This window comes from Leucoraja erinacea, chromosome 33 (assembly GCF_028641065.1).
Source record: "Leucoraja erinacea ecotype New England chromosome 33, Leri_hhj_1, whole genome shotgun sequence".
Classification (NCBI taxonomy): Eukaryota; Metazoa; Chordata; class Chondrichthyes; order Rajiformes; family Rajidae; genus Leucoraja; species Leucoraja erinaceus.
This window is the reverse complement of record NC_073409.1, coordinates 17,584,337-17,609,937: the sequence shown is the minus strand read 5'-3', so window position 1 is coordinate 17,609,937 and position 25,601 is coordinate 17,584,337. Positions and strand designations below refer to the sequence as shown.

Genomic DNA, 25,601 nt, shown 5'->3' with positions numbered 1-25,601 from the left:
TTTCCATCCACTATCCCTCTTCTGGTTCTACATTTCACTGCCCATCTTCATCAGATTCTCCCTCTACACCTTTTGTTCTTCTTCACTTGTCACTTCCCCCACCCGACCCCTCTACCAATCAAAGATAGACACAAAATGCTGGAGTAAGTCAGGAAGCATCTCTGGAGAGAAGCAATAGGTGACATTTCAGGTCGAGACTCTTCTTCAGGCCAAGAGTGCCATCTCCCAATCAACCCCTCCTCAACTGTATCTACCTATCCCTTCCCAATTCTTGATTTCCCCCTCACCTCTCTGCCCCAGCTTTCCATCCCTTTCCCACCATTCTGAAGAAGACTGTTCGTTTCCCTCCACGGATACTGCCTGGCCCGCTGGTTTCCTCCAGCATTTAGTTTTTTTGCTCAAGATTCCAGCGCCTGCCGTCTCCTGTGTCTCTATTTATAAATATTGACACTCAGTTATTTTGAACTCAGTTCAATGGAGAGCTTAGGTTTCCTTGCACATAGATCACAAAACGGCAATGTACAGGTGTCATAGCGTTTGAGAAGGTAGGCAAATGATTTGCTGGTCTGGTCTTTATTGTGAAAACATTTAAATAAAGGAGTAATGATAACTTGCAGCAATTATATAGACGATATGTTGGTCTTTAATCGGAGAACATTTGAATACAGGAGTAATGATATCTTACAGCAATTCTAAAGGGGGCTTGGTAAGACTGCACCTGGACTATTGTGTGCAGTTTGATCTTCTTACATACAAGAGGATTTGGTGCTATTGAACCTGGTTGCATTCTTTCTATGAAGTGTTTTCCATTTAAGGAGAGATTGAAGTGGCTAGGATTGTATTCTGCGTAATTGAAAACGTGAGGGGAGCTCATTGAAACATACAAATTTCCATCAGGACTCAACTGGCTGATGGCAGGGAGCATATTTTCCCTGTCAAAGGAGTTCAGAACACAATATCATTATATCAGAATGAGTCAGAGATCATTTAGGACTGGGATGATAAGAAAATTATTCACACAGATGATGTCAGATGTTTGGAATTTTCTACCTCACATGGTAGAGCATGGGAGCAGGCCCTTCAGCCCAGCGAGTCCATGCTGACCACCTATCTAGTCCTATCCTACACACTAGGGACATTTTACAGAAGCCAATTAATCTACAAGGCTGAACGTTTTTGGAGTGTGGGAAGGAACCGGAGCACACGGGGGAAACCCACGCGGTCATGGGGAGAACTTGCAAACTCTGCACAGACAGCAGCCGTGCGCAGGATCGAACCCGAGTCTCTGGCGGTGAGGCAGCAACTGTACCGCTGTCACGGATGTCGTCCGGTTGTGGAGACTGATAGTTCTTTCAAAACAAGGATTGATTTATTCTGGATAATAAGGGTAGTCTTGTTTCAAGGGATATGGCATTAGTGCAAGAAAATAGCACTGAGAAAGACCATTAAAATCCGAGTGAAGGAGTAGGTTCAAAGCAACACATGATCTAATCATACTTCTATTTCTTACTTTCCTCTATTAAACATTTCTACAGGCTATTATTTCCACTAGGATTACATTTTGTTTTCCCTGCAGAATTCGGTGCCAGTCCGCCAGCCATTACAAAGCTCTATAGAGGCACGTGACAGCTTTGTACTCAATTCAATCACTGCACACCAAACAAGCACATGATTTGGATTTCTGGTGAATCCAGCTCTGTAACAAAGCCAGAGGAGTTCACTTCAGAGCCACCCTGTGACAAAAATAAGCTACTGCAAGTTTAAATTTCAAGCAAGATTCTACCCGAAAGATTTGTATTTATATTACTACCAAGATTTCCACCAAATATATATATAGGTTTATGTTTCTATCAAGAGATATAAATATAGATTTATATTTCTACCAAGGTCACTAAGGGTCTTGAGCTGAAACGTCACCTATTCCTATTCCCTAGAGATGCTGTCTGACCAGCTGAGTTAAGATACAAGATTCAAGAGAGTTTATTGTCATGTGTCCCAGATAGGACAATGAAATTCTTGCATTGTTTCAGCACAACAGAATATAGTAGGCATAAATAAATACAGAACAGATCAGTGTGTCCATATACCATTAAATATATATACACACACACACACACAAATAAGCATATAAAGTGCAATAGGCTATTAACGTTCAGATTTTTGTTTGAGTTGAGTTTAATAGTCTGATGTCTGTGGGGAAGCAGCTGTTCCTGAACCTGGATGTTGCAGATTTCAGGCTCCTGTACCTTCTACATGAAGGCAGCGGAGAGATGAGTGTGTGGCCAGGATGGTGTGGGTCCTTGATGATGCTGCCAGCCTTTTTGAGGCAGCGACTGTGGTAGATCCCCTCGATGGTAGGGAGGTCAGAGCCGATGATGGACTGGGCAGTGTTTACAACTTTTTGCAGTCTTTTCCAGTTACTCCAGCTTTTTTGGGTCTATCTTCAGTTTAAACCAGCATCTGCAGTTCATTCCTACACATGAATTGAAGGGGTATTGTTGAATAGTCAAGGCGGTCGTTTCAGGGCATTTTGTTGAGGTGCAATATATTGTTATGCCAATGGTGGAGACAATAAACATTTTTGGTGGCAGATGAGATACCAGACAGACGCTGTGTTTAACTTCTTTAGTACTGTTCGTTTGCGCTTCTACAGAAGTCCCATAGAAAGCATTTTATCGGGATGCACCGCAGCTTGGCTTGGGAACAGCTCCATCCAAGACCGCAAGTAATTGTAGCGAATTGTGGATGCAGCCCAGACCATCACACAAACCAACCTCCCTTCCATTTATACCTCAAGCTGCCTCGGCAAAGCCAGCAGCATAATCAAGGATGAGTCGCATCCTGGCCACTCCCTCTTCGCTCCTCTCCCATCGGGCAAAAGATATAGAAATGTGAAAACGCACAGCTCCAGATTCAGGGACAGATTCTTCCCAGCTATTATCAGGCAGCTGAATTATCCTATCACAACTAGAGAGCAGTCCTGAACTGCTATCTACCTCATTGGTGACCCTCCGACTATCTTTACTAGCTTTACCTTGCACCACCTTATCATGTATCTGTACACTGTAAATGGCTTGATTGTAACCATATATTTTTTCTGCTGACTGATTAGCACACAACAAAAGCTTTTCACTGCACCTCGGTACACGTGACAATAAACTAATTTGAGCTGACTTTGAAAATGTATCAAACTATTAATGCAAATCATCAGAATAAAGCACAAGTAACATTAATATCAATTAAAAATAAAAGTACCATTTGGGGTTGGAAATCTTCAGGTCCTAAAACATCAAACGACCAGGCAAGCTTACTATTAAGCTGCGAAGCTACCAAGTGTCTTATCTCATTATCTGGCAACAAGGAGGACAAGTCGAGAGAGTTCCACGCTTGTTCTTCAGCCATGGATAACAGTTCTGCCAAAGATGGCATCCGGCATGGAATATTCAGACGTGAGATCTGGAGAAAAATGAAATGATTATCACAGATTGTTCAAAACACATTGAGCAAAAACTACAGAAGGAAAGGTAATGTGCTAATGGCATTGTGAACGTGTGATGGAGCGCTGTGAGCACAAGTCGTTTGACAGCACTGGACCTGTACTTGCTAGAGTTTAGAAGGATGAGGGGGGAAACTTATCGAAACCTCCCAAATAGTAAAAGACTTGGATAGAGTGGATGTGGAGGGGATGTTTCCACTAGTGAGAGAGTCTAAGACCAGGGGTCATAGCCTCAGAATTAAAGGACGTTCTTTAGGAAGGAGATGAGGAGGAATTTCTTTAGTCAGCGGTGAAACTGTGGAATTCTTTGCCACAGAACGCTGTGGAGGTCAAGTCAATTGATATTTTTAAGGCAGAGGTAAATAGATTCTTGATTAGTATGGGTTTCAATAATAATAATATATTTTATTGTCATTGCACGCCAGTGCAACGAGATTTAGTATGCAGCTCCAACCGATGAAAAAGAAAAGTAAAGGGTTATGGGGAGAAGGCAGGAGAATCGCCTCCAGTTTAAATTCCATTTGGAATATTTTGGAGGGCCAAGAAACCAAGAACCAAGAATGTAGTTGGGAAGAAGAGATAGAACATCCATGATAAAATGGTGGAGTAGACTCGATGGTCTGAATGACCAAATTCTGCGCCTATCACTTATGACCTTATGAACACCATTCAATAAAGTCTGGAAATCAGACACGGATATTGAAAATATCAGAGACACAGCAGGTCCTTTAGTATTAGGGTTAGGGGATGCAGACTGGTGTGCAAGTCAGCCTGGACAGCTTTTATCTAGTGAATCTCCAGGTGTGGTCTCATTAGGGCCATTAGTGCCAGGAGGCTATTATGCCTCCTGGCATGTAGGGCAGCAATGAAGGTCTGATCCGGAAACCAAAGGAATTAAACAGTAGAACAGTTTTCTGCAGCAGATGAATGGAGGCGGGTGGAGATACTCAATGGTATGGAGGTAGTTAGATATGGGAACAGATAAAAGTGTAGAGCAGGTCAAAACCATTTCGTTCGGGTTATTGATTGGGGACGATCAGCCATGATCACAATGAATGGCGGTGCTGGCTTGAAGGGCCAAATGGCCTCCTCCTGCACCTATTTTCTATTTGAAAGCAGGGGCAAGAGTTTAGAAAGATCTGGGATCCTTTAATCGTGATCAAAAATGGAAATCTCAAACAGAACTTCCAAAAACAAGGCTTGGTAAATGCTAATAAATTATCTGCAGAAGGAAATCACCGATTAGTTCAATATCCTGTATAGGATATGACCAGAATTTATCATGCAGTAAACAGGAACATTTCAGGAGGTGCATATCACGGAAGAAGCTGCAGGGAGATACGTTTTAAGGATATTCTTGGAGAAGAGGGGAGGTGGAACGCTTTAGGATCAAAACTCCAGAAAAGGAATCAAGATGTGTGAAGGTATAACGGACAGGTTCAGGCAGGTGAAGGAATAGGGCAGAATCAAAGAAGGTGAGATCGGTCAATGGGCAGAGAGTGCGGGAACTGATTAAACGAGGGCATGAGGAGATTGAAGAGATGGAGGCAGGCGCAATTTTTCCTGGTATTTCAATATCTCAATTTAAAATTGTCATCCCTTTGTTTCAAATCCATTGAATAAACAAACACATGTCTAAATTGTGGCAAGTACTGAAGGAAGAAAATAATCAAAAAATACCAAACAGCTTTTGCTGAAACAGAATCAAATTCTACAAAGTTACTCTTTACAAATGCAGCTCACACAAGATCAATTCCTTCAATGTGCAACTGATGAAGTTGAGGATTAGCAGCATGTCTGTATCTGGGAATTCTAGTTTATCTAAAATACAACAGGTCTGGTCTCAGTTCTTATGAGCTTGCTTAACCAAGATGCATGGCCAAGAGCAATCAAAGCAGTACAGTATTAAAGAGCTATTATGACCCATGGAACCAACCACTATGTTAAATCATGTTAGCGGAGGAAAATGAAGAATGCGGTCGGGTTGGCATGGTTGGGGTGTAGTTGATAGGAGAGAGGAAATGATCAGAAACACAGAAATCATTGTTCAAAAAGTATCAAAGATCCAGGGATATAAATTACATGCAAACAGATGGGAGTTATTCTTGGCATGATCTTCAGCATAGACATTGTGGGCCCTAAGGGTTTGTTTTTGTGCTGCATTGTCCCCAAGTTCAAAGACGTTACATAAACAGTGTACAGCAACCCGACAAAACAGTGCAGAACTACCTCCATAACAGGACACTTATGCATCTCCGCTAGTATCTCCTGGTATATGTCCCTTGTTGGTCGAGGTGAATTCCACTTCGTACAGTCAAGAATACTGTTAAACAATGTCCCAATGATGCCAGCATTGGTTCCACACTTTAACATGTGCTGCTGTGAAGTATAGCAAGGGCAAAATCTACAGTATAGAACAAAACAACACAAAGTGACTGTGTACAGATTTATTTTCATTTCTGCCTTTAATTAACATGCTTTTATCCAACAAAATGGATAATGGGGAAGCAAAGAAAGATCTTACTGTTTTTGCAAAAGTCTAAAAGTTAAATATAACAATGAAGTGATCTGGTTTACACAAAACTAATCTTTGTGAGAAGCACGGATTTACAACCATTTGGAAAACACCGAAAGGAGGAGAAAAACATTATTTAGACAGCTAAGTAAAATATGTTGGTTAAGAACAAGATGCTGTCTGTCATGCCGAGTGCTTCCACCATTTTCTGTTTGTGTTTTTAAATATTGGTACATATCCAAAGCCAGAATGTATTAATTCTGCTCCACTAGTCATGCAACTACTTGGATGTGTTCACAAGTCTAGCGGGGGAACAAAGAATACATTCTGTTATTGGATATGCACCAAATTTAGAGATAAAAACAAAATGCTGGAAACATGTCAGCATTTCAGGCAATGTTTGTGGAGCAAGAAACTGAATGAAAGTTTCAGGTTTCAGACTCTTTGTCAGAACGGTGGAGAAAATAAATTGGCATGAAGTTGCAGGGACAAATGGATGGATGGTAGAAAGGGAATATTTCCTTTGATGGATGGATGGTAGAAAGGGCATGGCCAAAGCTGTATCGGGGATATGCTATAAACAACCTCATCAGACAACCAGGCTAGTTATAGAAAGGATACTGTCCCTTGTTCATGAAAACAGTGAAGTGAGGGTAGATAGGTATGAGAACACCGACAAAAGAATGTGACAGCAGCAGAATACACAGCAGTGACTACTAAAACTATCTTACAATTTGAAAGATGAATACAAAGTCTCAACTTCCAGTGCAAGCAATATACTTCAATTTTATACCAATACATTAGGTCTGAGCTATAGGGAGAGGTTGCGCAGGCTTGGACTTCCTTGGAGCACAGGAGGATGAGAGGTGATCTTAGAGGGATGCATAAAATCATGAGAGGATTAGATCGGGTAGATGCAGAGCTTTTTGCCCGGAGTAGGGGAGTCAAGGACCAGAGGACATAGGTTTAAGGTGAAAGGGAAAAGATTTAATAGGAATCTGAGGGGTAACATTTTCACACAAAGTGAGCTGCCAGAGGAGGTTGTTGAGGCAGTGACTATTGCAATGTTTATAAAACAATTGGGCGAGTACATGCACACAGGTTTAGAGGGATATGGGCCAAATGCAGGCAGGTGGGACGAGCGTAGTTGGGACATGATGGTCGGTCTGGGTAAATTGGTTCATAGGGCCTGTTTCCACATTGCATGATTCTGACTGTACATTCTCCACATCCAAATCCAACAGTCAAAAGACAATAGGGTTAAAATCAGAACTTTCAAGGAACAAAATTATAGGAAGTAAATTTATGCATTGGAAATTTAATAAACTATGGCGGAAAGAGCCTAATTTGCACAATTTATCTCAGTGTATCCATTTAATTATGTATTTATATATCAATTTATCTATACAATTTGCCATTTATCTACATCTTAACCTCCAATTTATCTATACGCATGCACTCACAGATGGAGGCTTATTTGTTCAATTCAACAAAAACTTGTTCCAAGTTTTACCTTTGTACAAATGTGTCTATAATGTGCACTAGCCACAAGTAACTGGGCAGATCCAGGTTATACTTGAACAGCAAGTAGATATATATGTTGCAGCTGGGAGAGAAAGGATGATATTCTGTACTCAGCCGAGAAAATTGTGTGATTTGCAAGATGCTCCTGAGACAGCAGCAAAGCATGATGCGTGGGAGATGGTCCGAGACCTTCACATGCACGTGGGCGTCAAAGACCTGAAAAAAGAATCCACTTGTAACAAAAACACTGTTGTTGGCAAATGTACAGACAAGTTGCTGACAATTAGTGAACAAAGCAGAACACTGCAGTTAGGGAGCTTTAAAAGATGTTCATGTCAACCCTTCTGATCAAGTTCTGTTCGTTAAGGGAGCATAGATGGTTGAAAGCCTAGTTTCAGCTAAAATGTTTAAATGTTCTTCATTATGCTTTCATATCTTGTAACTGGACTGTAATATCACAACTGCAGTGACCTGCACTTTGTCATGGCATTACATTATACACTATCAACATGCCATCCAGGTTCAGAGTGTAGGAAGGAACTATAGATAGACACAAAATGCTGGAGTAACTCAGCAGGTGATGCAGCATCTATGGAGAGAAGGAATGGGTGACGCTTCAGGTCGAGACCCTTCTTCAGTCTCCAGGGATGCTGCCTGTCCCACTGAGTTACTCCAGCATTTTTTGTCTATCCAAGTTCAGTGGACAGAACTGTACTTGATCAGTTGGTTATTTTACATTTGCAGCGAATATGGTACCAAAAGTCCATATTGAATTGTACTTTACTGAAAAAATATTTTTTTGAAAAGATAGACACAAAATGCTGGAGTAAATCAGCAGGTCAGGGAGCATCTCTGGAGAAAAAGAGAAAAGGTTTTAGCGGAGTCGAGACCGTGAGTTGATTTAACAAACTTTATTGCAAACGGTCAAATAAAGAACAACGCGAGTCTGTGAGACAGCTAAATAAACGATGTTGCTACCACAAGGGTGGTGCTCAGAATGAATGGATGTTCAATCAAAAGCGCGCGAAACCACCTCCCTGCGCCCACTTGACTGGGGTAGCCACTCCGAGGGTTCGACTACCCCAAGGCACCAGTAGGTGCCGCTACAAGGTGACGTTTTTCAGGTGATAACCCTTCTTTAGACCCCTATGTCCAATCCACCTCCCAATGATATAAAATACTCCAGCATTTTGTATCCATCTTTGGCATAAAGCAGCATCTGCATCCCTTCTTAATTAATTATAAAAGACGGATGCACAGAAATATGATTCAAGTGTTACCCAACCAACACTATAATGAAATGGTCATGAACTGTTATGTGTTATCATGTATTTAAATTTCTAATACTTATAAACAAGCAAAATGGGAGAAAAACATAATTGACTCAAAACACTTGGTCCCAAGTCAGCAAACATAGTTTTGCAAATTCCTGACTAGGCCACAAGGGCACAATCCTCAATGGAAAACAAACAAATTAAACCAGTGTCAATGTTCTGTCAGCTGGTCAGCAACCAATGCCCAAGAGTATCCCTGGAGAAATATGACCAAGGCATATTCAGGAAACAAAAATGATTGAATTATGAATTAAGTGTTCTTCAAAGCAGTTTTACAAAAACACATGGCTCCCCTTCCTTTCCCTTCCAGTGTAAAATAACATACTACAGAGCTCATGTTCCGAGCAAACAATAAATGTTGGACCCTAGGAAGTCTGAAGAATGATCCCAACCCAAAATGCTGCCCATCGATGTTCTCCAGAGAAGCTGCTTGGCCCGCTGAGTTACTCCAGCACTGTGATTTTTTTTTCCTAAGATGTCCTGTTGACCTTCCAGCAGTAAATCATCTTTCAGCAATTTGCACATTAAATTATCACATTTACAGGTTGTTTTATAGTTCCACTTATACACGTAAAACTATACCAACAAACTGGAAGGTTTACACAAAATGCTGGAGTAACTCAATGGGTCAGGCATCATCAGTCTGAGGGGTTCCCTCATTGTCCATTTTCACCAGAGATGATGCCCGACCTCCAGAATGCATGTTGTGTCGATCCTCGGTAGAAACCAGCACCTGCCGTTCCTTTAAACCAAAAGGTTTAGATCAGATCAGAAATAAAATTCCAATCATTCTTTGATCTAATTGGAGATATATTGGACAATCAGCAGATACTGCCTTTGGTGCAGAACATCTCCAATAATCTTTCTAGATGAAACAGGAGTCCATTATAAAACACAAGGAAAATGTAGGCATTAAAGAAGTTAAAAAGTTGATTTTTTTTACCTCCACTTGTGCTCCCGGACGTAAACCTCGTCCATAATTCACTAACTGCTGGTAGGCTACACAGAGACCCAATTTGCCATCCAGTTCATAAAGGCCTGCTCTACAATTCAATACTTTACTTATCACACCCTGAAATTTAAAAGAAATATGCAATTAATTGACTAGCCGATCGTTCACAAACAATCTTTCAAGTCATACCAAGATGGTGGCACAGTGACGTAGCTGATAGAGCTGCTGCCTCACAGCATCAGATCCTGATCTTGGGTGCTGTCTGTGTGGAGTTTGCACATTCTCAAACTCAGGGATACAAGGATGTATCACACATCTTCCCCAGACAACAATGGGCCATTATGGACTACACCCTTCCTGAGGTCATCTGTTGCCGGCCCTGTTTTGTTCTGCCCTTCTCTAACTTTCAGTCTGAAGAAGCCTTCTGACCCAAAACTTCGCCTATTCCTTTTCACCATAGATACTGCCTGACCTACTAAGTTATTCCAGCAATTTGCCTCTATCTATGTCAAATAATAAATTATCTTGCAAAAAATCCTCTTTGAATATAATTCCCTCTGTTGAAGTTATTTTGGACCTTGTTGATTGCATGTTGTATGGAGCTTAACATAAGAATCTGACAAGTTAAGGCACCCTCAGTCATGAACTTCTGTCCAGTATCTTACATTCAGGATTGGCAAGGTCAGAAATTGGGAGGAAGATATGGATCGTGGTTCAGCACATCTTGAATTAGAAAGTAAAGCTGGTTGTTTTTTTTCATTCTAGAGAGTTATCCAGAAATCTCTATTATGAAGTGCCCTCATAAGGACACCAGACCACAACAGCAATAATCACCCTGTGATGTTTCATATGGTTCAACAACCTGCCAACTTTCTAACAAAGCTCACACTAGTTGAGTTTGAGTTTTGTTTATTGTCACTTGTACAGAGGTCCAGTGAAAAGTTTTTGTTGCGTGCAACCGGTGGGCGGAAAGACAATACATATTACAACCGAGCCATCCAGTGTATAGATACATGATAAAGGGAATAACGTGAATATAATGGATAACCACTTGTAGAAGACCCCCAGAGTACGTCACGATCAGAAGATGAAAAGGAGAATGGGATAAAACAGAAAAATCAGGATCATTTTTTTCTGAAAACATTTTGCTCACTCAACTCAACTTTAAATTCTCACCCTGTGACTGGTGAACACCAAGTAACATTGCATAGGCAATGATAAAATGGCCAACATTCAAGGCGTAATTTTCCCTTAACTCGGGGAAAACAGTAAGGAAAACTGCAAGTGGATCCACAAACTTCTTTTAAACGAACAAAAGAGGCTCCTCAGAGTGGTACAGCACGGAAACAGGCCCATTGGCCCAACTCGTCCATGCCGACCAAGTTACCCCACCTCAGCTAGTCCCCTTTCCCCCCACTTTTGTCTTGTATCTACATCTAAACCTATTCCATTCATGTACCAGTCCAAACTGAACCCGCTTCAACTACTTTGGCAGCTCGTTCCATGAAACAGTTACCCTTCAGCTGCCCATTAAATCTTTCCCCACTCACCTTAAATGTATGCCTTCGAAGTCAAACCGTACAAGAGATCATGCGGAAGGAAACTTCAAGGTGACCCAGAAAGGTTTACTTTCAGACCTCTATAAATGTAATATTATCCCCATGCATAGAATACTCACATGGTACGATATTATTTTAGATTCTTTGCTCTCAAGAACCTCTTCCATGGTGCTGTCAGGTGACTGGCTCATTGACAGTCTCCTCTGAAAAGATCCTTCATTGGGAGGAAGTGGCACCAGACTTGTACTTGTAGCCTGCATAAATTCTGCCAATGTTTGTTCTTTCACAATTCCCTCGTTATAATTATAGAAGTCGGAGGATGACGACACTACAAACACCTTATAATTGGTGCCTTGGATGCTGGAAATGAAGACTTTTGTGATAATATATTGCTTTGAAACTTCTAAGCATTGATGCCACATGAGTTTGTCAGGAACCTAAAAGAGAAAAATTTCTCATTCAGATAAAATTTACAACATATATTAAATAATTTCCCTCCTTTACACATCAAATTAATTTGAACAAAATAAAGAACAATCACTATTGCTTCTTAGGTGCAATCGTGGGAATATTTTCTGCAAGGAAGGACGAATGCCACATTTGCCAGTAAATCTGGTGCAGGTTTGAGAAGTTATGGCTGTAAAATAGCTAAATAATTCGCGCACTAGGTGGTGGTATTAAGACACATATGACACGTGATGCTGAAGAACGGAACAAAACACCCTCAGGCAGCCATCGGGATCTGGCTAACAGAATGAAAAGTATTCAATTAACCCCAATGAAACGAGGAGAATTCTCAAATGGAGTCAGCAATTACTCCGTTTCACAGAGGACATTCTTGAATTATTGCTAGCTGATGAGATCAAATCACAAGCGTGCAGTTATGTGCTGTGCTGGAAAGATGCGCAAAGTTTGATTATCCAAGTTAATGAATGAATGAATAAGTTTATTGGCCAAATATTCACATACAAGGAATTTGTCTTGGTGCTACGCCCGCAAGTGACAACATGACATACATTGAGGTAACTTTTGGACTATTATAGGCAAAGTGGTATACTCCATTAGTAGTAAATTTAAAAATAATTTAATTATCTTCGCTCATTCTCCTGAACCGTTATAATGGGATTGCAATCCAGCTAAGGAAACTACTTTAAAAGATTACATATAATTTCAACATCATTTATTTTTAAGGTTTTAACTTATTTAGTCAGAATGAAATAATGTCCTCATTACGAATTTCATGCAAGCACAATCATTTAAAATCAGAATGTTACTTGAACAATGTTACTTCCATCGTGCAGACTGATAACAGAGTGGAATGGAAGAATCTAAATGCTCTCTTAACTTTAGTACTTTTTTTGCTTTGGGCCAATACACTGATCCATGACTCGTGCAAATCTACAAGATCGGAACACACACATCCACAACAAATACAAAAGCAAAGCAACATTTATTTTTATCAGGGGAATAGATAGGATGAATGCACCTGGGTAGGGTTAGTTTAATGTGAGAGGGGGAAGATTTAATACAAACCTGTGGGGAAATGTGTTCACTCAGAGGGTTGTTTAAGAAAGAACTGCAGATGCTGGAAAAATCAACGGTAGGCAAAAAATGCTGGAGAAACTCAGCGGGAGATGCAGCATCAATGGACAGAAGGAATAGACGACAAAAACATCGCCTATTCCTTCCCTCCATAGATGCTGCCTCACCCGCTGAGTTTCTCTGGCATTTTCTTTCTACCTTCACTCAGAGGGTGGTGGGTATATGGAATGAGCTGCCATCGGAGGCTGCACGGTGGCACAGCAGTAAAGTTGCTGCTTACAATAGACAACAAACAATAGGTGCAGGAGTAGGCCATTCGGCCCTTCAAGCAAGCCATTCATTATGATCATGGCTGATCATCCACAACCCCGTTCCTGCCTTCTCCCCAGATCCCCTCCCTGACTCTGCTAACTTTAAGAGCTCTATCTAACTCTCTTGAAAGCATCCAGAGAATCGGCCTCAAAAGTCTTCTGAGGCAGAGAATTCCAGACTCACAACTCTGTGTGAAAAAGTTTTTCCTCATCTCCATTCTAAATGGCTTACCCCTTATTCTTAAACTGTGGCCCCTGGTTCTGAACTCCCCCAACATGGGAGTATGCTTCCTGCCTAGCGTGTCCAAACCCTGAATAATTTTACATGTTTCAATAAGATCACCTCTCATCTTTCTAAATTCCAGAGTTTACAAGCCCAGCCGCTCCAGTCTATCAACATATGACAGTCCCGCCATCCCAGGTATTTACCTGGTGAACCTACACTGCACTCCCTCAATAGCAAGAATGTCTTTCCTCAAATTTGGAGACCAAAACTGCACACAATACTCCAGGTGTGGTCTCACTGCATGATTACAGCACCAGAAACCCGAATTCAATCCCGACTATGGGTGCTGTCTGTATGGAGTTTGTACGTTCTCTCCGTGACCTGCGTCGGTTTTCTCCGGGTGCTCCGGTGTCCTCCCACACTCCAAAGATGTACAGGCTTGCGGGCTAATTGACTTGGTGAAATTGTAAATTGTCCCTCGTGTGTGGAAGATAGTGTTTGAGAGCGGGCATTGCTGGTCGACATGGACTTGGTGGACCGAAGGGCCTGTTTCAACGCTGTATCTCTAAACTAAACTAATGAAAAGGTAGTCGAGGCAGGTACCATAACAACATATAAAAAAAGACACTTGGACAGGTACATGAATCGGAAAGGTTTAGTCTGGAATAAGTGCCAAACGCGGGCAAATAGGACTAACCTAGATGAGACATCTTTGTTAACATGGACAAGTTTCCATGATGTGTGACTCTATAATACATCACCAGTCAAGTGAGTTCTTTTCATTTTAAAGTCAATGGATATTTAAGGCAGAGATTGATAGATTCTTGATCAGTACGGGGGTCAGGGGTTATCGGGAGAAGGTTAGGCAGGAGAATGGGTTTGAGTGTGAAAAATAGATCAGCCTAAAGGCCTAATTTTGCTCCTATAACTTATGAACTCATGAACTCTAACCTTTTAAAGGCTTTTGGAAAATCTAGATATAACACATACACTATTATTTTCTTGTCTATTTATACAAGTTACATCCTTGAAAAGTTACATCCATAAAAATCTCCAGTCAAATTTGATTTCCCTTCCAGATATCCATACTTAATTTGTCTAATTGTGTTGATTTTTTTAAATGTTATGTTATTTCTTCTATTCTAATAAGCTCCAGCATTTTCCCACCATCACAGTAATCAGACTGCAGTTTAACATTTTCTCTCTTTTTTGGGATAATGGATTTATATTTGTCAATGTCTAATCTGCAAGAACCACTCCATGATTTATAGGTCTGAAAAATGACATGTAATGCATCCACTAATCTCACAGCTATGTCTTTTAGTACTCTAATGGCATGAAGACACAATCCTGGACAGAAACAGCGAGGAGGGCCGTCGAGAGCAACCCGGTGGGGGCCAGGAAGAACAAAGGGGGGTGGGGACCCAGTGGGGATGTGGCCCCAATGAACAAAGGGGGGAAAACGGCCTACAGTAACGTGTGGCGATGGGCAGAAGATAGAACTGATCGACAAACCAAATACTTGTGTATTGCCTAGGTGAGGTCTGCTCTATGATTTTACCAGGTTGTGAGGTCTGCTCTATGATTTATATTATACCAGGTTTTAATGTATGCAAAAAAAATCCAAAAATTCTGGTATGAAATATTTGATATTTTATCAAAATTAATCAAAATAAAAACTGGTACCAAAACCAGAAAGCATTTTGCTGCACCTAGGTACATGCGACAATAAAGTATCGTTGAATCATTAGCCCAAGGAATGACTTTGGCATTGCATTGAATTTATTTTAAAGTATTACTCAACATGAGAAACAATTAACAAACGATGAAAGCATTAACAATAACTCCAATAAAAAAAAAAACAAGTTCAGTGTGAATTGATGATAGAACTATAAAAAATCAGATCAGTCTGGACATTTCTATTCTGAAAACCTATGGTAAAAGCAAACCACTGAATTAGTTTTAAAACATTATTTGTTGGAATTTAAAGCAATTATTTATTGGACAAGTCTAGTTAAAAGATCTATTTAAAGTGCATACAACATGGAAGATAAAGCAAACCTTAATGACAACTGGAAGGCAAGTATCAGATGTAAACGAGCTGAGAAAGAAGAAGAAGAAGGTTTTCCCTCGGATACTCAACACTGAACTCAGGCGGCAAAGTTCTCCAGCTATGTTCAGCTTCACTCTTTGACGATGAACCCTTGGCAAAGACAAAGACAATATAATCATGGTCACATCCTGTCAACAACACGACATGGCCAATCAATATAATTCCAAGCAAAGCAGAATGCCTGACTTCCGTGACTTCACGAGTGAAGATACCGATTGCTGCACAGAATCGCCCCCACCAGAACCAGGATGGTGGGTCCGATAACAGAGAGCTGCTGCTTTACAGCACCAGAGTAATTGGGAAATCCGCTGTCTCGTTAAATTTAACACATGCTGGCAAATATAGTTGAGAAGGAAGCTGGGATTAATAGGTTTTCAAAGATCTATTCAATATCTAAAATTGGGACATTGTAGGGTTTCTTTACATTTACCAGGATTAAAGTCAGAAATACTGACTTAATTTTCCGTACAGGCTCGCTATGTAGTCTAAACAATCCACATGTTCTTCTGACAGCATCAAATTAAAGAGGATCGTCACTAACAATTAATTTATTCATTTAAATAGACAAAATAAATCGTCTCACAAAAACAACCATTTAAAATATTGATCATCTCAATTTTTGTAATCAAGATGTATGGCAGAAATTATAATTGCCATGAAATAGGGCGGTACTCTGGCGCAGCGGTAGAGTTGCTGCCTGACAGCGCCAGAGACCCAGGTTTGATCCTGGCTACGGGTGCGGTCTGAACAGTTTGTACATTCTCCCCGTGTCCCGAGTGGGTTTTCCATGGGTGCTCCGATCTCCTCCCACACTCCCAAGACAAACGAGTTTGTCGTTTAATTGGCTTTGGTAAAATTGTAAATTGTTCCTAGTGCGTCTAGGATAGTGTAAGTGTGCAGGGATTGCTGGTCGTCCAGGACTCCATGGACCAAAGGGCCTGTTTCCAGAGCCGGTACCAACAGTCAAAGAGCTCACAATGTTGGCTGAGGAGGAGGGGATACGAACAGTGAAACTAGCAGAACAACTGGGGTGGGGGAGGGATGGATGAAGGGGGAATGCAAGGGCTACTTTACATTTGAGAAATCAATATTCATACCTCTGGATTGTAAGCTGCCCAAGAGAAATCACGATGAAGCCAATTAGTATAGTTCTTTACACACTTCTTACCCTTTGTTCAGGAGATGAATAGCAGTGTCAGGCATCAATACGTTCAGGCTGCTTGGTCCCATTAGTTTATCAACTGTCTGTTTTGGAAGCACGAGGCACGGGGCTTCCATTATTTCAAGGTAACCAGTTTCTATTCCATGTGGTCTCCAATCTTTCATAGGAATATAACTCCAGCTAGAAAACAGTACCAAATGCCCCAACCATTGCAGATCCAGTTTGAGAATCTAGTCAAAAATTGCATATGAAAGGATATGAATTCAATATAAAGAAATATAAACATCGTTATAACTCTCAGTTTCATAAAACAACAGGTACAAACACTGGGAAGTGACTTTTTCCACCATATTATTGTTCAAGCGCTTTTGATTGCAACATGCGCTTTAATTTAGTTCAACAAAGAAACTGACAAGTTACTAAAGAATGGCATGAGCACAGCAAATACAGTTTAAATTTAAGGGTGCGACTCAAATTAGTGTTGGAAAGCCAGTTTCACAGACGGCAACGTTAGTCATCGATTGGAACATGAAATACATACATATTCATTGCCCAGTAAAAATTGAATATCCAATTTGCATGAATGGCTAACTGAGAAACTGGAGATTTTTCTTTTCTCTCTCTAAAAACAACAGGACTGAGCCAAAGATAGACACAAACGCTGGAGTAACTCAGCAGGCCAGGCTGTATCTCTTGAGAGAAGGAATGGGTGACGTTTTGGGTCAAGACCATTCTTCAGACTGAGCCAACCTGTTCAACCCAACCCTAAGGATTTAAATATTTTTTTACTGAGCTTACTTTATAGTACTTTAAAGTTTATTTACAAGTACTCTATCATTTAGCAAGTACCATGACCCAGTTTCTTTTGCAGAAACAGATTGCTTTCAATCCCAGTACTTAAATTGTTTTGGGGAAAAAACATGACAATTCAATTATTCTTGATCTCCAGAATTTGTTAACCATTCACACACTTTTAGGTTTACAAGGATATGGAGCACTACTTAACCTGCTACATCAATAACCAAATGTAAATTTTCAATTCCAATGAAAATTCACAAACTAAAGCTGGTAGAGCTGCTGCCTCACTGTGCCAGCGATCCAGGTTTGATCCTGACCTTGGGTGCTGCCTGCGTGGAGTTTGCACGTTCTCCCTGTGATCGGGAACACTTGGGTTGCCTCCAGGTGCTCCAGGTTGATTTTGGATGATTTTTTCAAGGTCGTCGAATTGGAGGTTTGATTTTAGCTATGGTACGAAGCTGGAAGATATTGGCTTTTACCACTTGACTTGCTGGTCGAACTTTAATGTGGAGTCAAATATCACGCCAAGGTATTTGACGTGCGGTTTCACTAAGGAGGTTAGGCTGCCAAGGCTGCCTGTTATCGTTTTGATGTAGTCGGAGGGGCCGAGTAGGATGTCCTCAGACTTGCTCTCGTTTAGTTGGAGGAAGTTCTGTGCCATCCAACATTTTATGTCCTTGAGGCAGTGCATGAGGCTGATTAAATTTGACCAGTTGTTGGATTTCAGAGAGAGGTAGAGCTGTAAGTCATCTGCATAACAGTGGAAATAAATGCCGTGCCTTGAAAAAATGAAAAGAAACTGCAGATGCTGGTTTATACATTGAACCCAACACGTTGAAAACAGACTTCTTTCAAATGGACCAATATCCAAAATGGTAATTATTTTCTACCATCACTTAATTTCATGAATCAATTAAGACACCAAAAGTAATCAGCAGAACAGTCTCAGGCAATTCGGTTTTGAAATCCATTTACCTCACAAGGAATGAATCCATTCTTGCCCTGCAGATACAAATTTCCATCGCTCTGCTCTCCTGTAATCTCTGAAGTACCTGGAATATTACAGATCTTGTCTGTTAGATAGCCACACAGCAGCAGGTTTGTGCGACTGAGTGGCTTGTGTCCACCTGGAAAGCTTTCTTTGCCCTGATTCCATTCCTCAAACTGACTAGCACTCCACGCTAGATGACTACAACATGGGCTCTTCTGCTGTGATTGGAGCTCACAAAGAGATACAAATCTGCAAGATAATAACCTCAAGTTACCAGGCAAGTAAATGGAACCAATCTGCAATTATCAATGTGACAATTGATATTCAAACCTTCATAGAAAGATGGTGCTGGAGCGTGGGTACATTTAACATGCTTATCATTAGTCTTTAGACTTTAGAGATACAGTGCGGAAACAGGCCTTTCGGTCCACCAAGTCCGCGCCAACCAGCGATCACTATTCTACACACTAGGGACAAATCACAATTTTTTTACAAAAGCCAATTAACCTACGAACCTGCACGTCTTTGGAATGTGGGAGGAAACTGGAGCACCCGGAGAAAACCCACACGGTCACAGGAAGAACGTACAAACTCCGTACTGACAGCACCCATAGTCAGGATCGAACCCGGGTCCCTGGTACGGTAAGGCAGCAACTCTACCACTGCACCGCCCTATGCTGTATAATCTGAGAGCATCGCGTGAATAAGGAATGACAATGAACTAATCTGTAACTGAATAATTTTGATCTTCACCCACCTCTCCGTAGTTTGGTGAGAGATCACCAGCCACTTTCCACTTTCATAACACCATTGAAGCCATTCTTCCGCCTACCTGCCCTAGTTTTATGGACGAGTTATATGTCAACCCGAGACAAAATGGTAACTTTCAGCACAACAGCAACCTTTCAGCATTTACATATTCTCCCTGTCTGCAGTGTACAATCAAGAGACATGGAATCAAATTGTACATTTTTTTTCCTGCTCCTCAATTAATAGCAACATTCAGCTGTTGTGATTGTGACTGAGTGACTGGAAACTGACAGCTGATTGATGCAAAGTCATTATTTGCCATGACAAGCAAAAATTCTCTAAGGGAACCTCTCAGTGGAATCTCCTTGATCTAAAAGTACCTTAAAATGGGATCACAAATATTCTAGTTATTGCTAGACAAGAGCAAAGAAGCCCGGGACCGTATCTGATCTGCTCAGTGACAAAATAAGTCTAGTCTGAAGCCTCTTTAATCTCAGTCACAATTGTGCAAAATCATTTAGCTGTAGATGTCTCATGCCTGGTTTGATGTTGGCTGGTTATCACAGCCATATTATCATACGTTTGACTGACTATGAGTCTCATGCTCATGAGAGTTCACAAACCATACTGTAGAAACATTTTCGTCCCAGCTGTTATCAGGCAACTGGATCATCCTACCACAACTAGAGACCAGGCCTATCTACCTCACTGGTAACCCTCGGACTATTTGATTAGACTTCACTGGCTTTACCTTGCACTAAACGTTATTTCCTTATCATGTATCTATACACTGTAAATGGCTCCATTATAATAATGTATTGTCTTTTTGCTGACTCGATAGCACGCAACAAAAGCTTTTCACTGCACCTCACTACACGTCACAATAAACTAAACTGAATTGAACATATCCCGAGTAGCCAACTTCCTGCTGTGGGCCAGTACCAGGTGATTACAAAGCTATACTTTTGAGTACAAAGCTGATTATGGTTTGTAATTTACAGAATTGCACTTTTATTTTTTGAAGAACACTTCTTGTTGGTATTAACACATCCACAAAATTCCATAGTACATTAGAAGATAAAAAAAATACAACATTATTCAATGATAACCAGAGATGGAATAGCATAAAAAACAAAGAACAGATGCTAGTTTATACCGAAGATTGACACAAAGTGCAGGAGTAACTCAGCGGGTCAGGCAGCATCTCTAGAGAAAAAGGGTGGCTGACGTTTCTCTTCTTCAGTCTGAATCATGCAGAGATGCTGCCTCTTCTCCAGAGGCAGCATCTCTGGAGAAAGAAAAATCATTTTCTCCAGAGATGGTGCATTACCTACTGAGTTACTCCAGCACTTTGTGTGCAGCTTTGTAATAGTGTAGATTTTGAATAGCAACAAACCCAAATATTAAGATGAAAAATCACACACCATGAATTAGCCAGCAGAGGCTTAACAATGTACCATAATAAGTATATATATAGGAGCCCACTCGTTTAAATGATTCTTCCTTGTAAATGGTCCCTTCACCTTGGCATTTAATTGTGGCTTAAATGGTTTATGTGTCTCCCTAGGGAATCATAATGATAATAACAGATTTACATAGGACCTTCAATGTGTATAACATGAATTGGGGCTTCACATAAGCACTTTTAAACTTAAAGAGACTGAGTCAAGGAAGCAGATATCAGAAGATATGATTAAGAGTAAAGTTTTAAGGAGTCTTCCCGGTCACACTAACCTCTTTTGTTCAAGAGCTCCATAACAAAACAGTCGAGGATGGAGCACAGTGCACAATAACTGGCACAAATGAATGAAACCAAGCACAAGGACTCAAATTCAAGAGACACAGTTCAAATTAAATGTTAACCTTAGAAACTGCAATATATTGCAATTGTGCTAAAGTCATATGAAAACCGAAACATTGAATGATGCATTTAGAAAAGTTGTATATATAAAATTTTGATTTGTGGCTTACAATACCTGTAATTTAAAAGAAGAGCAAGCTCATTTTGTCCTTCTTGGCAGCAGGGATCACTGCAATTGAGACAAATTCTGCGCAGGCATTTAACAAGACAGGTGCTCAGCTCTTTGCAAGTTATTTCAGAATGCACTACTGGAAGGAGGTTCTCCTCTGTAAACCTGAACAGATTCTGGAGCCACTTAACAGTCTGCAAGGCAATCCAAGAAAATAAAAATCACTTCACAGCCAATATCAAATTTTGCTAAACCACCTCAAACCAAACCGAACCTTTTATTCCATCATTAATGCAGTCACAAAGTACCAAATGTGAATGTCACATGCTGCAATCTCATTTACCTTCCCATTCCATCTTGCATTTGATTTGATATCAAATAACAAAATTCCCACAAAGTCCATGAAAACAGCATGGTGCAAATTATAACTTTCTATGGCAATGACTCTGACTCTAGAGGGCTTCTAGTTATGGTGTAAGACTTGGACTGCAGCATTTTGTGTCTAGTTATGGTGTAACGTTTTGAGAAATGGTTTAATTTGCTGTTGCTAATTTAATGATGTGACCCTTCAAATAGATGGAAAGTTTTGGTCATCATTGATAGAGATATATCAAGATATAGTTCTACAAACACCTGTATACCAAGAAATCTGTATTTGGGAATGCTTTTGAGAGCTGGCCTAGGCTGGATTTGTTGAGTGGTTTACTCCATTCATAAGAAAATAAATTTCAGAAACATTTATTGCCCATCACTCTTCTTCTTCTTCTTCTTCTTCGGAGTTTTACTGCAGCCGGCATCCGCAATGTTGCATTGCTGCCACCTTCTGGCTTCATTCCACCCTACTCAAGTCTTTATATTAGATCCTTTTTTTAAGCCCAGAGGCCCTCAAGAAATCAAACAACAACTTTATTCCTTTTCCTTTCCCTCCACACTCTAGAATGTTCTTTACTGATATTTCTGTCAATCTAATTTTCCTCATTTCAATGATCATAAATCCTCTTTCTGTCTCATATCTCCTACATGCAACTAGGGCATGCTGAACTGTTTCTGGTTGATGGCATTCCTCACACAGCCCAGTAGGGTGTTTTCCCAATATTTTTAATGTGCTGTTCAGGTGAGTGTGTCCTATCCTCAATCTTGTTAATATTACCTGTTCCCCCCTCTTCTTGCTGTAATGCCCACTCTGTTTTGTAGCGAATAGAGGTGTCTCCCCTTTGTCTCCTGTTCCCAGTATTGTTGCCATTCCTGATTTATTTTCTTCCACACAATGTGTTTTCCTTCAGATTTGGATAGTTGTAAGTTTACCTCTATGTTTCTTTTTTTTACAGCCTCCTATTGCCCATCACTCACTGCTTGTTGGATCTTTTAAGAGGGCAGTTGACTTGGAATCAAGAACAAACCACCCAACGTAGGGACTGCGGACCCCAATCCACGATGATTATAAATAAAATGGATGTTTTATTTTATTGTCAATGTGGAAGTTGCAAGATGGAGTCAAGTCTACTGTCATATGCACAAGTACGTTGAGGCATGGGCACAATGAAAATCTAGTTGTAGTTAAAAGGGGGGGAAAATAGATTTTTAAAATTGATAGTATCTAAACTCTCTGGCTGCCACATCGATAACACCAGCTGCACATTATCAGTGCAGCAACTAAACCATGACAGTATTGTGCATTAGACATTGATGTACATTGTTCACTGATATATATTCGTGTAAATTAGGCATTGACATACATTGTTCACTAATATATATATTAATGCATATTAAGTGTTGATGTACTTTGTCCACTGATATACATTAATGTACATTAGGCACAGAAGCATTGTTCACTGATATACAATGATGTATACAATGATGTATATCAGACATTGATGTACATTGGTCACTGGTATACATTATTGTACAATAGGTATTGGTGTACATTAGGCATTGCGTAGTATATTAGGCATTGACGTAAACCGATGTATCGTGCATTGTATATTAAGCATTGATGTACATTTTTCACTGATATACATTGATGTACAACAGGTATTGTACATTCGAGCCCTTCGACACAAAGGGCCTGCTCCTGAACCTATTGTCTATTTATTTTCTATGTATTGGTGTACATTAGTACATTCGGAATTGATGTTCACTGTGCAATGTCCATTGATGCATATTGTTCACTAGTATACATTATTGTACAATAGACGTTGGTGTACTCTATGCAGTGTACATTATGTATTGGTGTACTCTATGCAGTGTGCATTAGGCATTGATATACGTTCAGCCCAGTGACTCCAGTAAATGAAACGCGACTCACAGCACCGCCCAGCTCCTCAAACTCCGCCACAAACTCTTCCATGCCCCTTAAAGCATCTTAACGATGGGACATCCAGTGTAATGAGGCCGGGGAGAGAGGGCGCCTAGGCCGGGCCCCTAAAGCATCTTAACGGTGGGACATCCACTGTAATGAGTCCGGGGGGGGGGGGGGAGAGAGAGAGAGAGAGAGCGGGAGTCCGGGGAAGCGCGAGCGGGAGGCCGGGGAGAGAGGGAGCCAGAGAGAGAGGGGGCCGGGGAGAGAGGGAGCCAGAGGCCGGGGAGTGATGGAGCCTAGGTCGGGGAGAGAGGGAGCCCGAGGCCGGGGTGAGAGGGAGCCTAGGCCGGGGGGAGAGAGGGAGCGGGGGGCCGGGGAGAGAGGGAGCCTAGACGGGGAGAGAGGGAGCCGGAGGCCGGGGAGAGAGGGAGCCGGAGGCCGGGGACGGATGAAACCCGCGCTCCCACAGACCGCGCCCGGCTCCAGCCAATGAGCGGCCAGCCGACAGGAGCCCCGCCCACACGCGTCACTCACACCAACATGTGACGTAACCACGGTCAAACGTCATTACGTCACCCATTCCTTCTCCAGCGATGTTACTCAAGTCAAGTGAGTTTATCGTCACGTGTCCCAGATAGGACAATGACATTCTTACTTGCTGCAGCACAACAGAATATTGTAAGCAAAACTACAGAACCGTTCAGTTCAATATACACTTGAATAAGCAGATAAAGTGCAATAGGCTGTACAGTTCAGTCTGTTTGTTGGCAAGTTTAATAGTCTGATGGCTGTAGGGTTGAAGCTGTTCCTGTTGAAGATGTAACCGATTTCAGGCTCCTGTACCTTCTGCCCGATGGTAGCGGAGAGATGAGTGCGTGGCCAGGATGGTGTGGGTCCTTCATTATATTGGCTGCCTTTTTGAGGCAGCGACTGCGATAGATTCCTTCGACGGTGGGGAGGTCAGAGCAGATGATGGACTGGGCAGTGGTTACAACTTTCTGCATCATTTTCCGCTCCTGGACTCTCAGGTTGCCGAACCAAGCCATGATGCAACCAGTCAGGATGCTCCATGATGCAACCAGTCAGGATGCTCTCTACTGTGCATCTGTAGAAGTTAGAGAGAGTCATCTTTGACATACCAATTCTCCGTAGTCTTCTCAAGAAGTAGAGGCGCTGATGTGCTTTATTTATAATTGCATCTGTGTGCTGGGACCAGGAAATGTCTTCGAAAATGTGCATTCCCAGGAATTTGAAGTTCTTGACCCTTTCCACCATTTATGTAAACGGGATTGTGGGTCCCTATCCTACCCCTTCCAATGTCCACAATCAGTTCCTTGGTTTTGCTGGTGTTGAGAGCCAGGTTATTGTGTTGGCACCACTTGGTCTATTCGGTCGATCTCACTTCTATACTCTGACTCATTCCCATCAGTGATTCGTCCCACAACAGTGGTGTCGTCGGCAAACTTGATGATGGAGTTCGCACTATGTCCAGCTACGCAGTCATGAGTGTAGAATGAGTAAAGCAGAGGGCTGAGCACGCAGCATTGAGGTGCTCCGTTGCTGATTGTTATCGAGGATGACACATTTCCCCCAATACAGACATACTGTGGTCTGTGGATGAGGAAGTCGAGGATCCAATGCAGAGGGGTGCGCAGTGACCCAGATCTGAGAGCTTGGTAACCAGCTTGGAGGGGATGATTGTATTAAATGCCGAACTGTAGTCAATGAATAACAGCCCGACATATGAGTTTTTGTTGTCCACTTTGTTGTACTCCAGCATTTTGTGTCTACAACAATCAAATGGCTTGCTTGTAGCAACACCACAGAGCATATCACAGAAACATGCTAACATGCGTTTATATATTACATTTATGATATATATAAATGATTTATATCATAAATGTCATATATATATATATACATTTTGTCTTCAATTTTCATTTTACACATTTTAGAGGGAAGATTTAAAGACAGTTTAATTTAATTTAAAGGGAAAAAAATGCAGTATATTAAAATGTTAGATAATTGGTTGTATTAAAATAATAATTGAACTAAATGT

At 41.1% G+C, this 25,601-nt stretch overlaps 1 protein-coding gene across 1 annotated transcript in view; it reads right to left on the bottom strand.

Annotated features, from left to right (window-relative positions):
* The window catches only part of ctc1 (CTS telomere maintenance complex component 1), a 68,546-nt gene extending 44,898 nt beyond the window's left edge, over positions 1-23,648 (bottom strand). The window contains exons 1-10 of the mRNA XM_055661477.1: positions 23,549-23,648; positions 21,250-21,437; positions 18,508-18,772; positions 16,741-16,964; positions 15,521-15,662; positions 11,500-11,817; positions 9,813-9,941; positions 7,525-7,751; positions 5,726-5,900; positions 3,256-3,456 (exon numbers count right to left, since the gene is read on the bottom strand). Of these exons, the coding sequence (XP_055517452.1) occupies positions 3,256-3,456; positions 5,726-5,900; positions 7,525-7,751; positions 9,813-9,941; positions 11,500-11,817; positions 15,521-15,662; positions 16,741-16,964; positions 18,508-18,772; positions 21,250-21,437; positions 23,549-23,590 (1,911 nt within the window). The 5' untranslated portion in view covers positions 23,591-23,648. The remainder of the gene's footprint in view (positions 1-3,255; positions 3,457-5,725; positions 5,901-7,524; positions 7,752-9,812; positions 9,942-11,499; positions 11,818-15,520; positions 15,663-16,740; positions 16,965-18,507; positions 18,773-21,249; positions 21,438-23,548) is intronic.
* Positions 23,649-25,601: the final 1,953 nt, after the last annotated feature.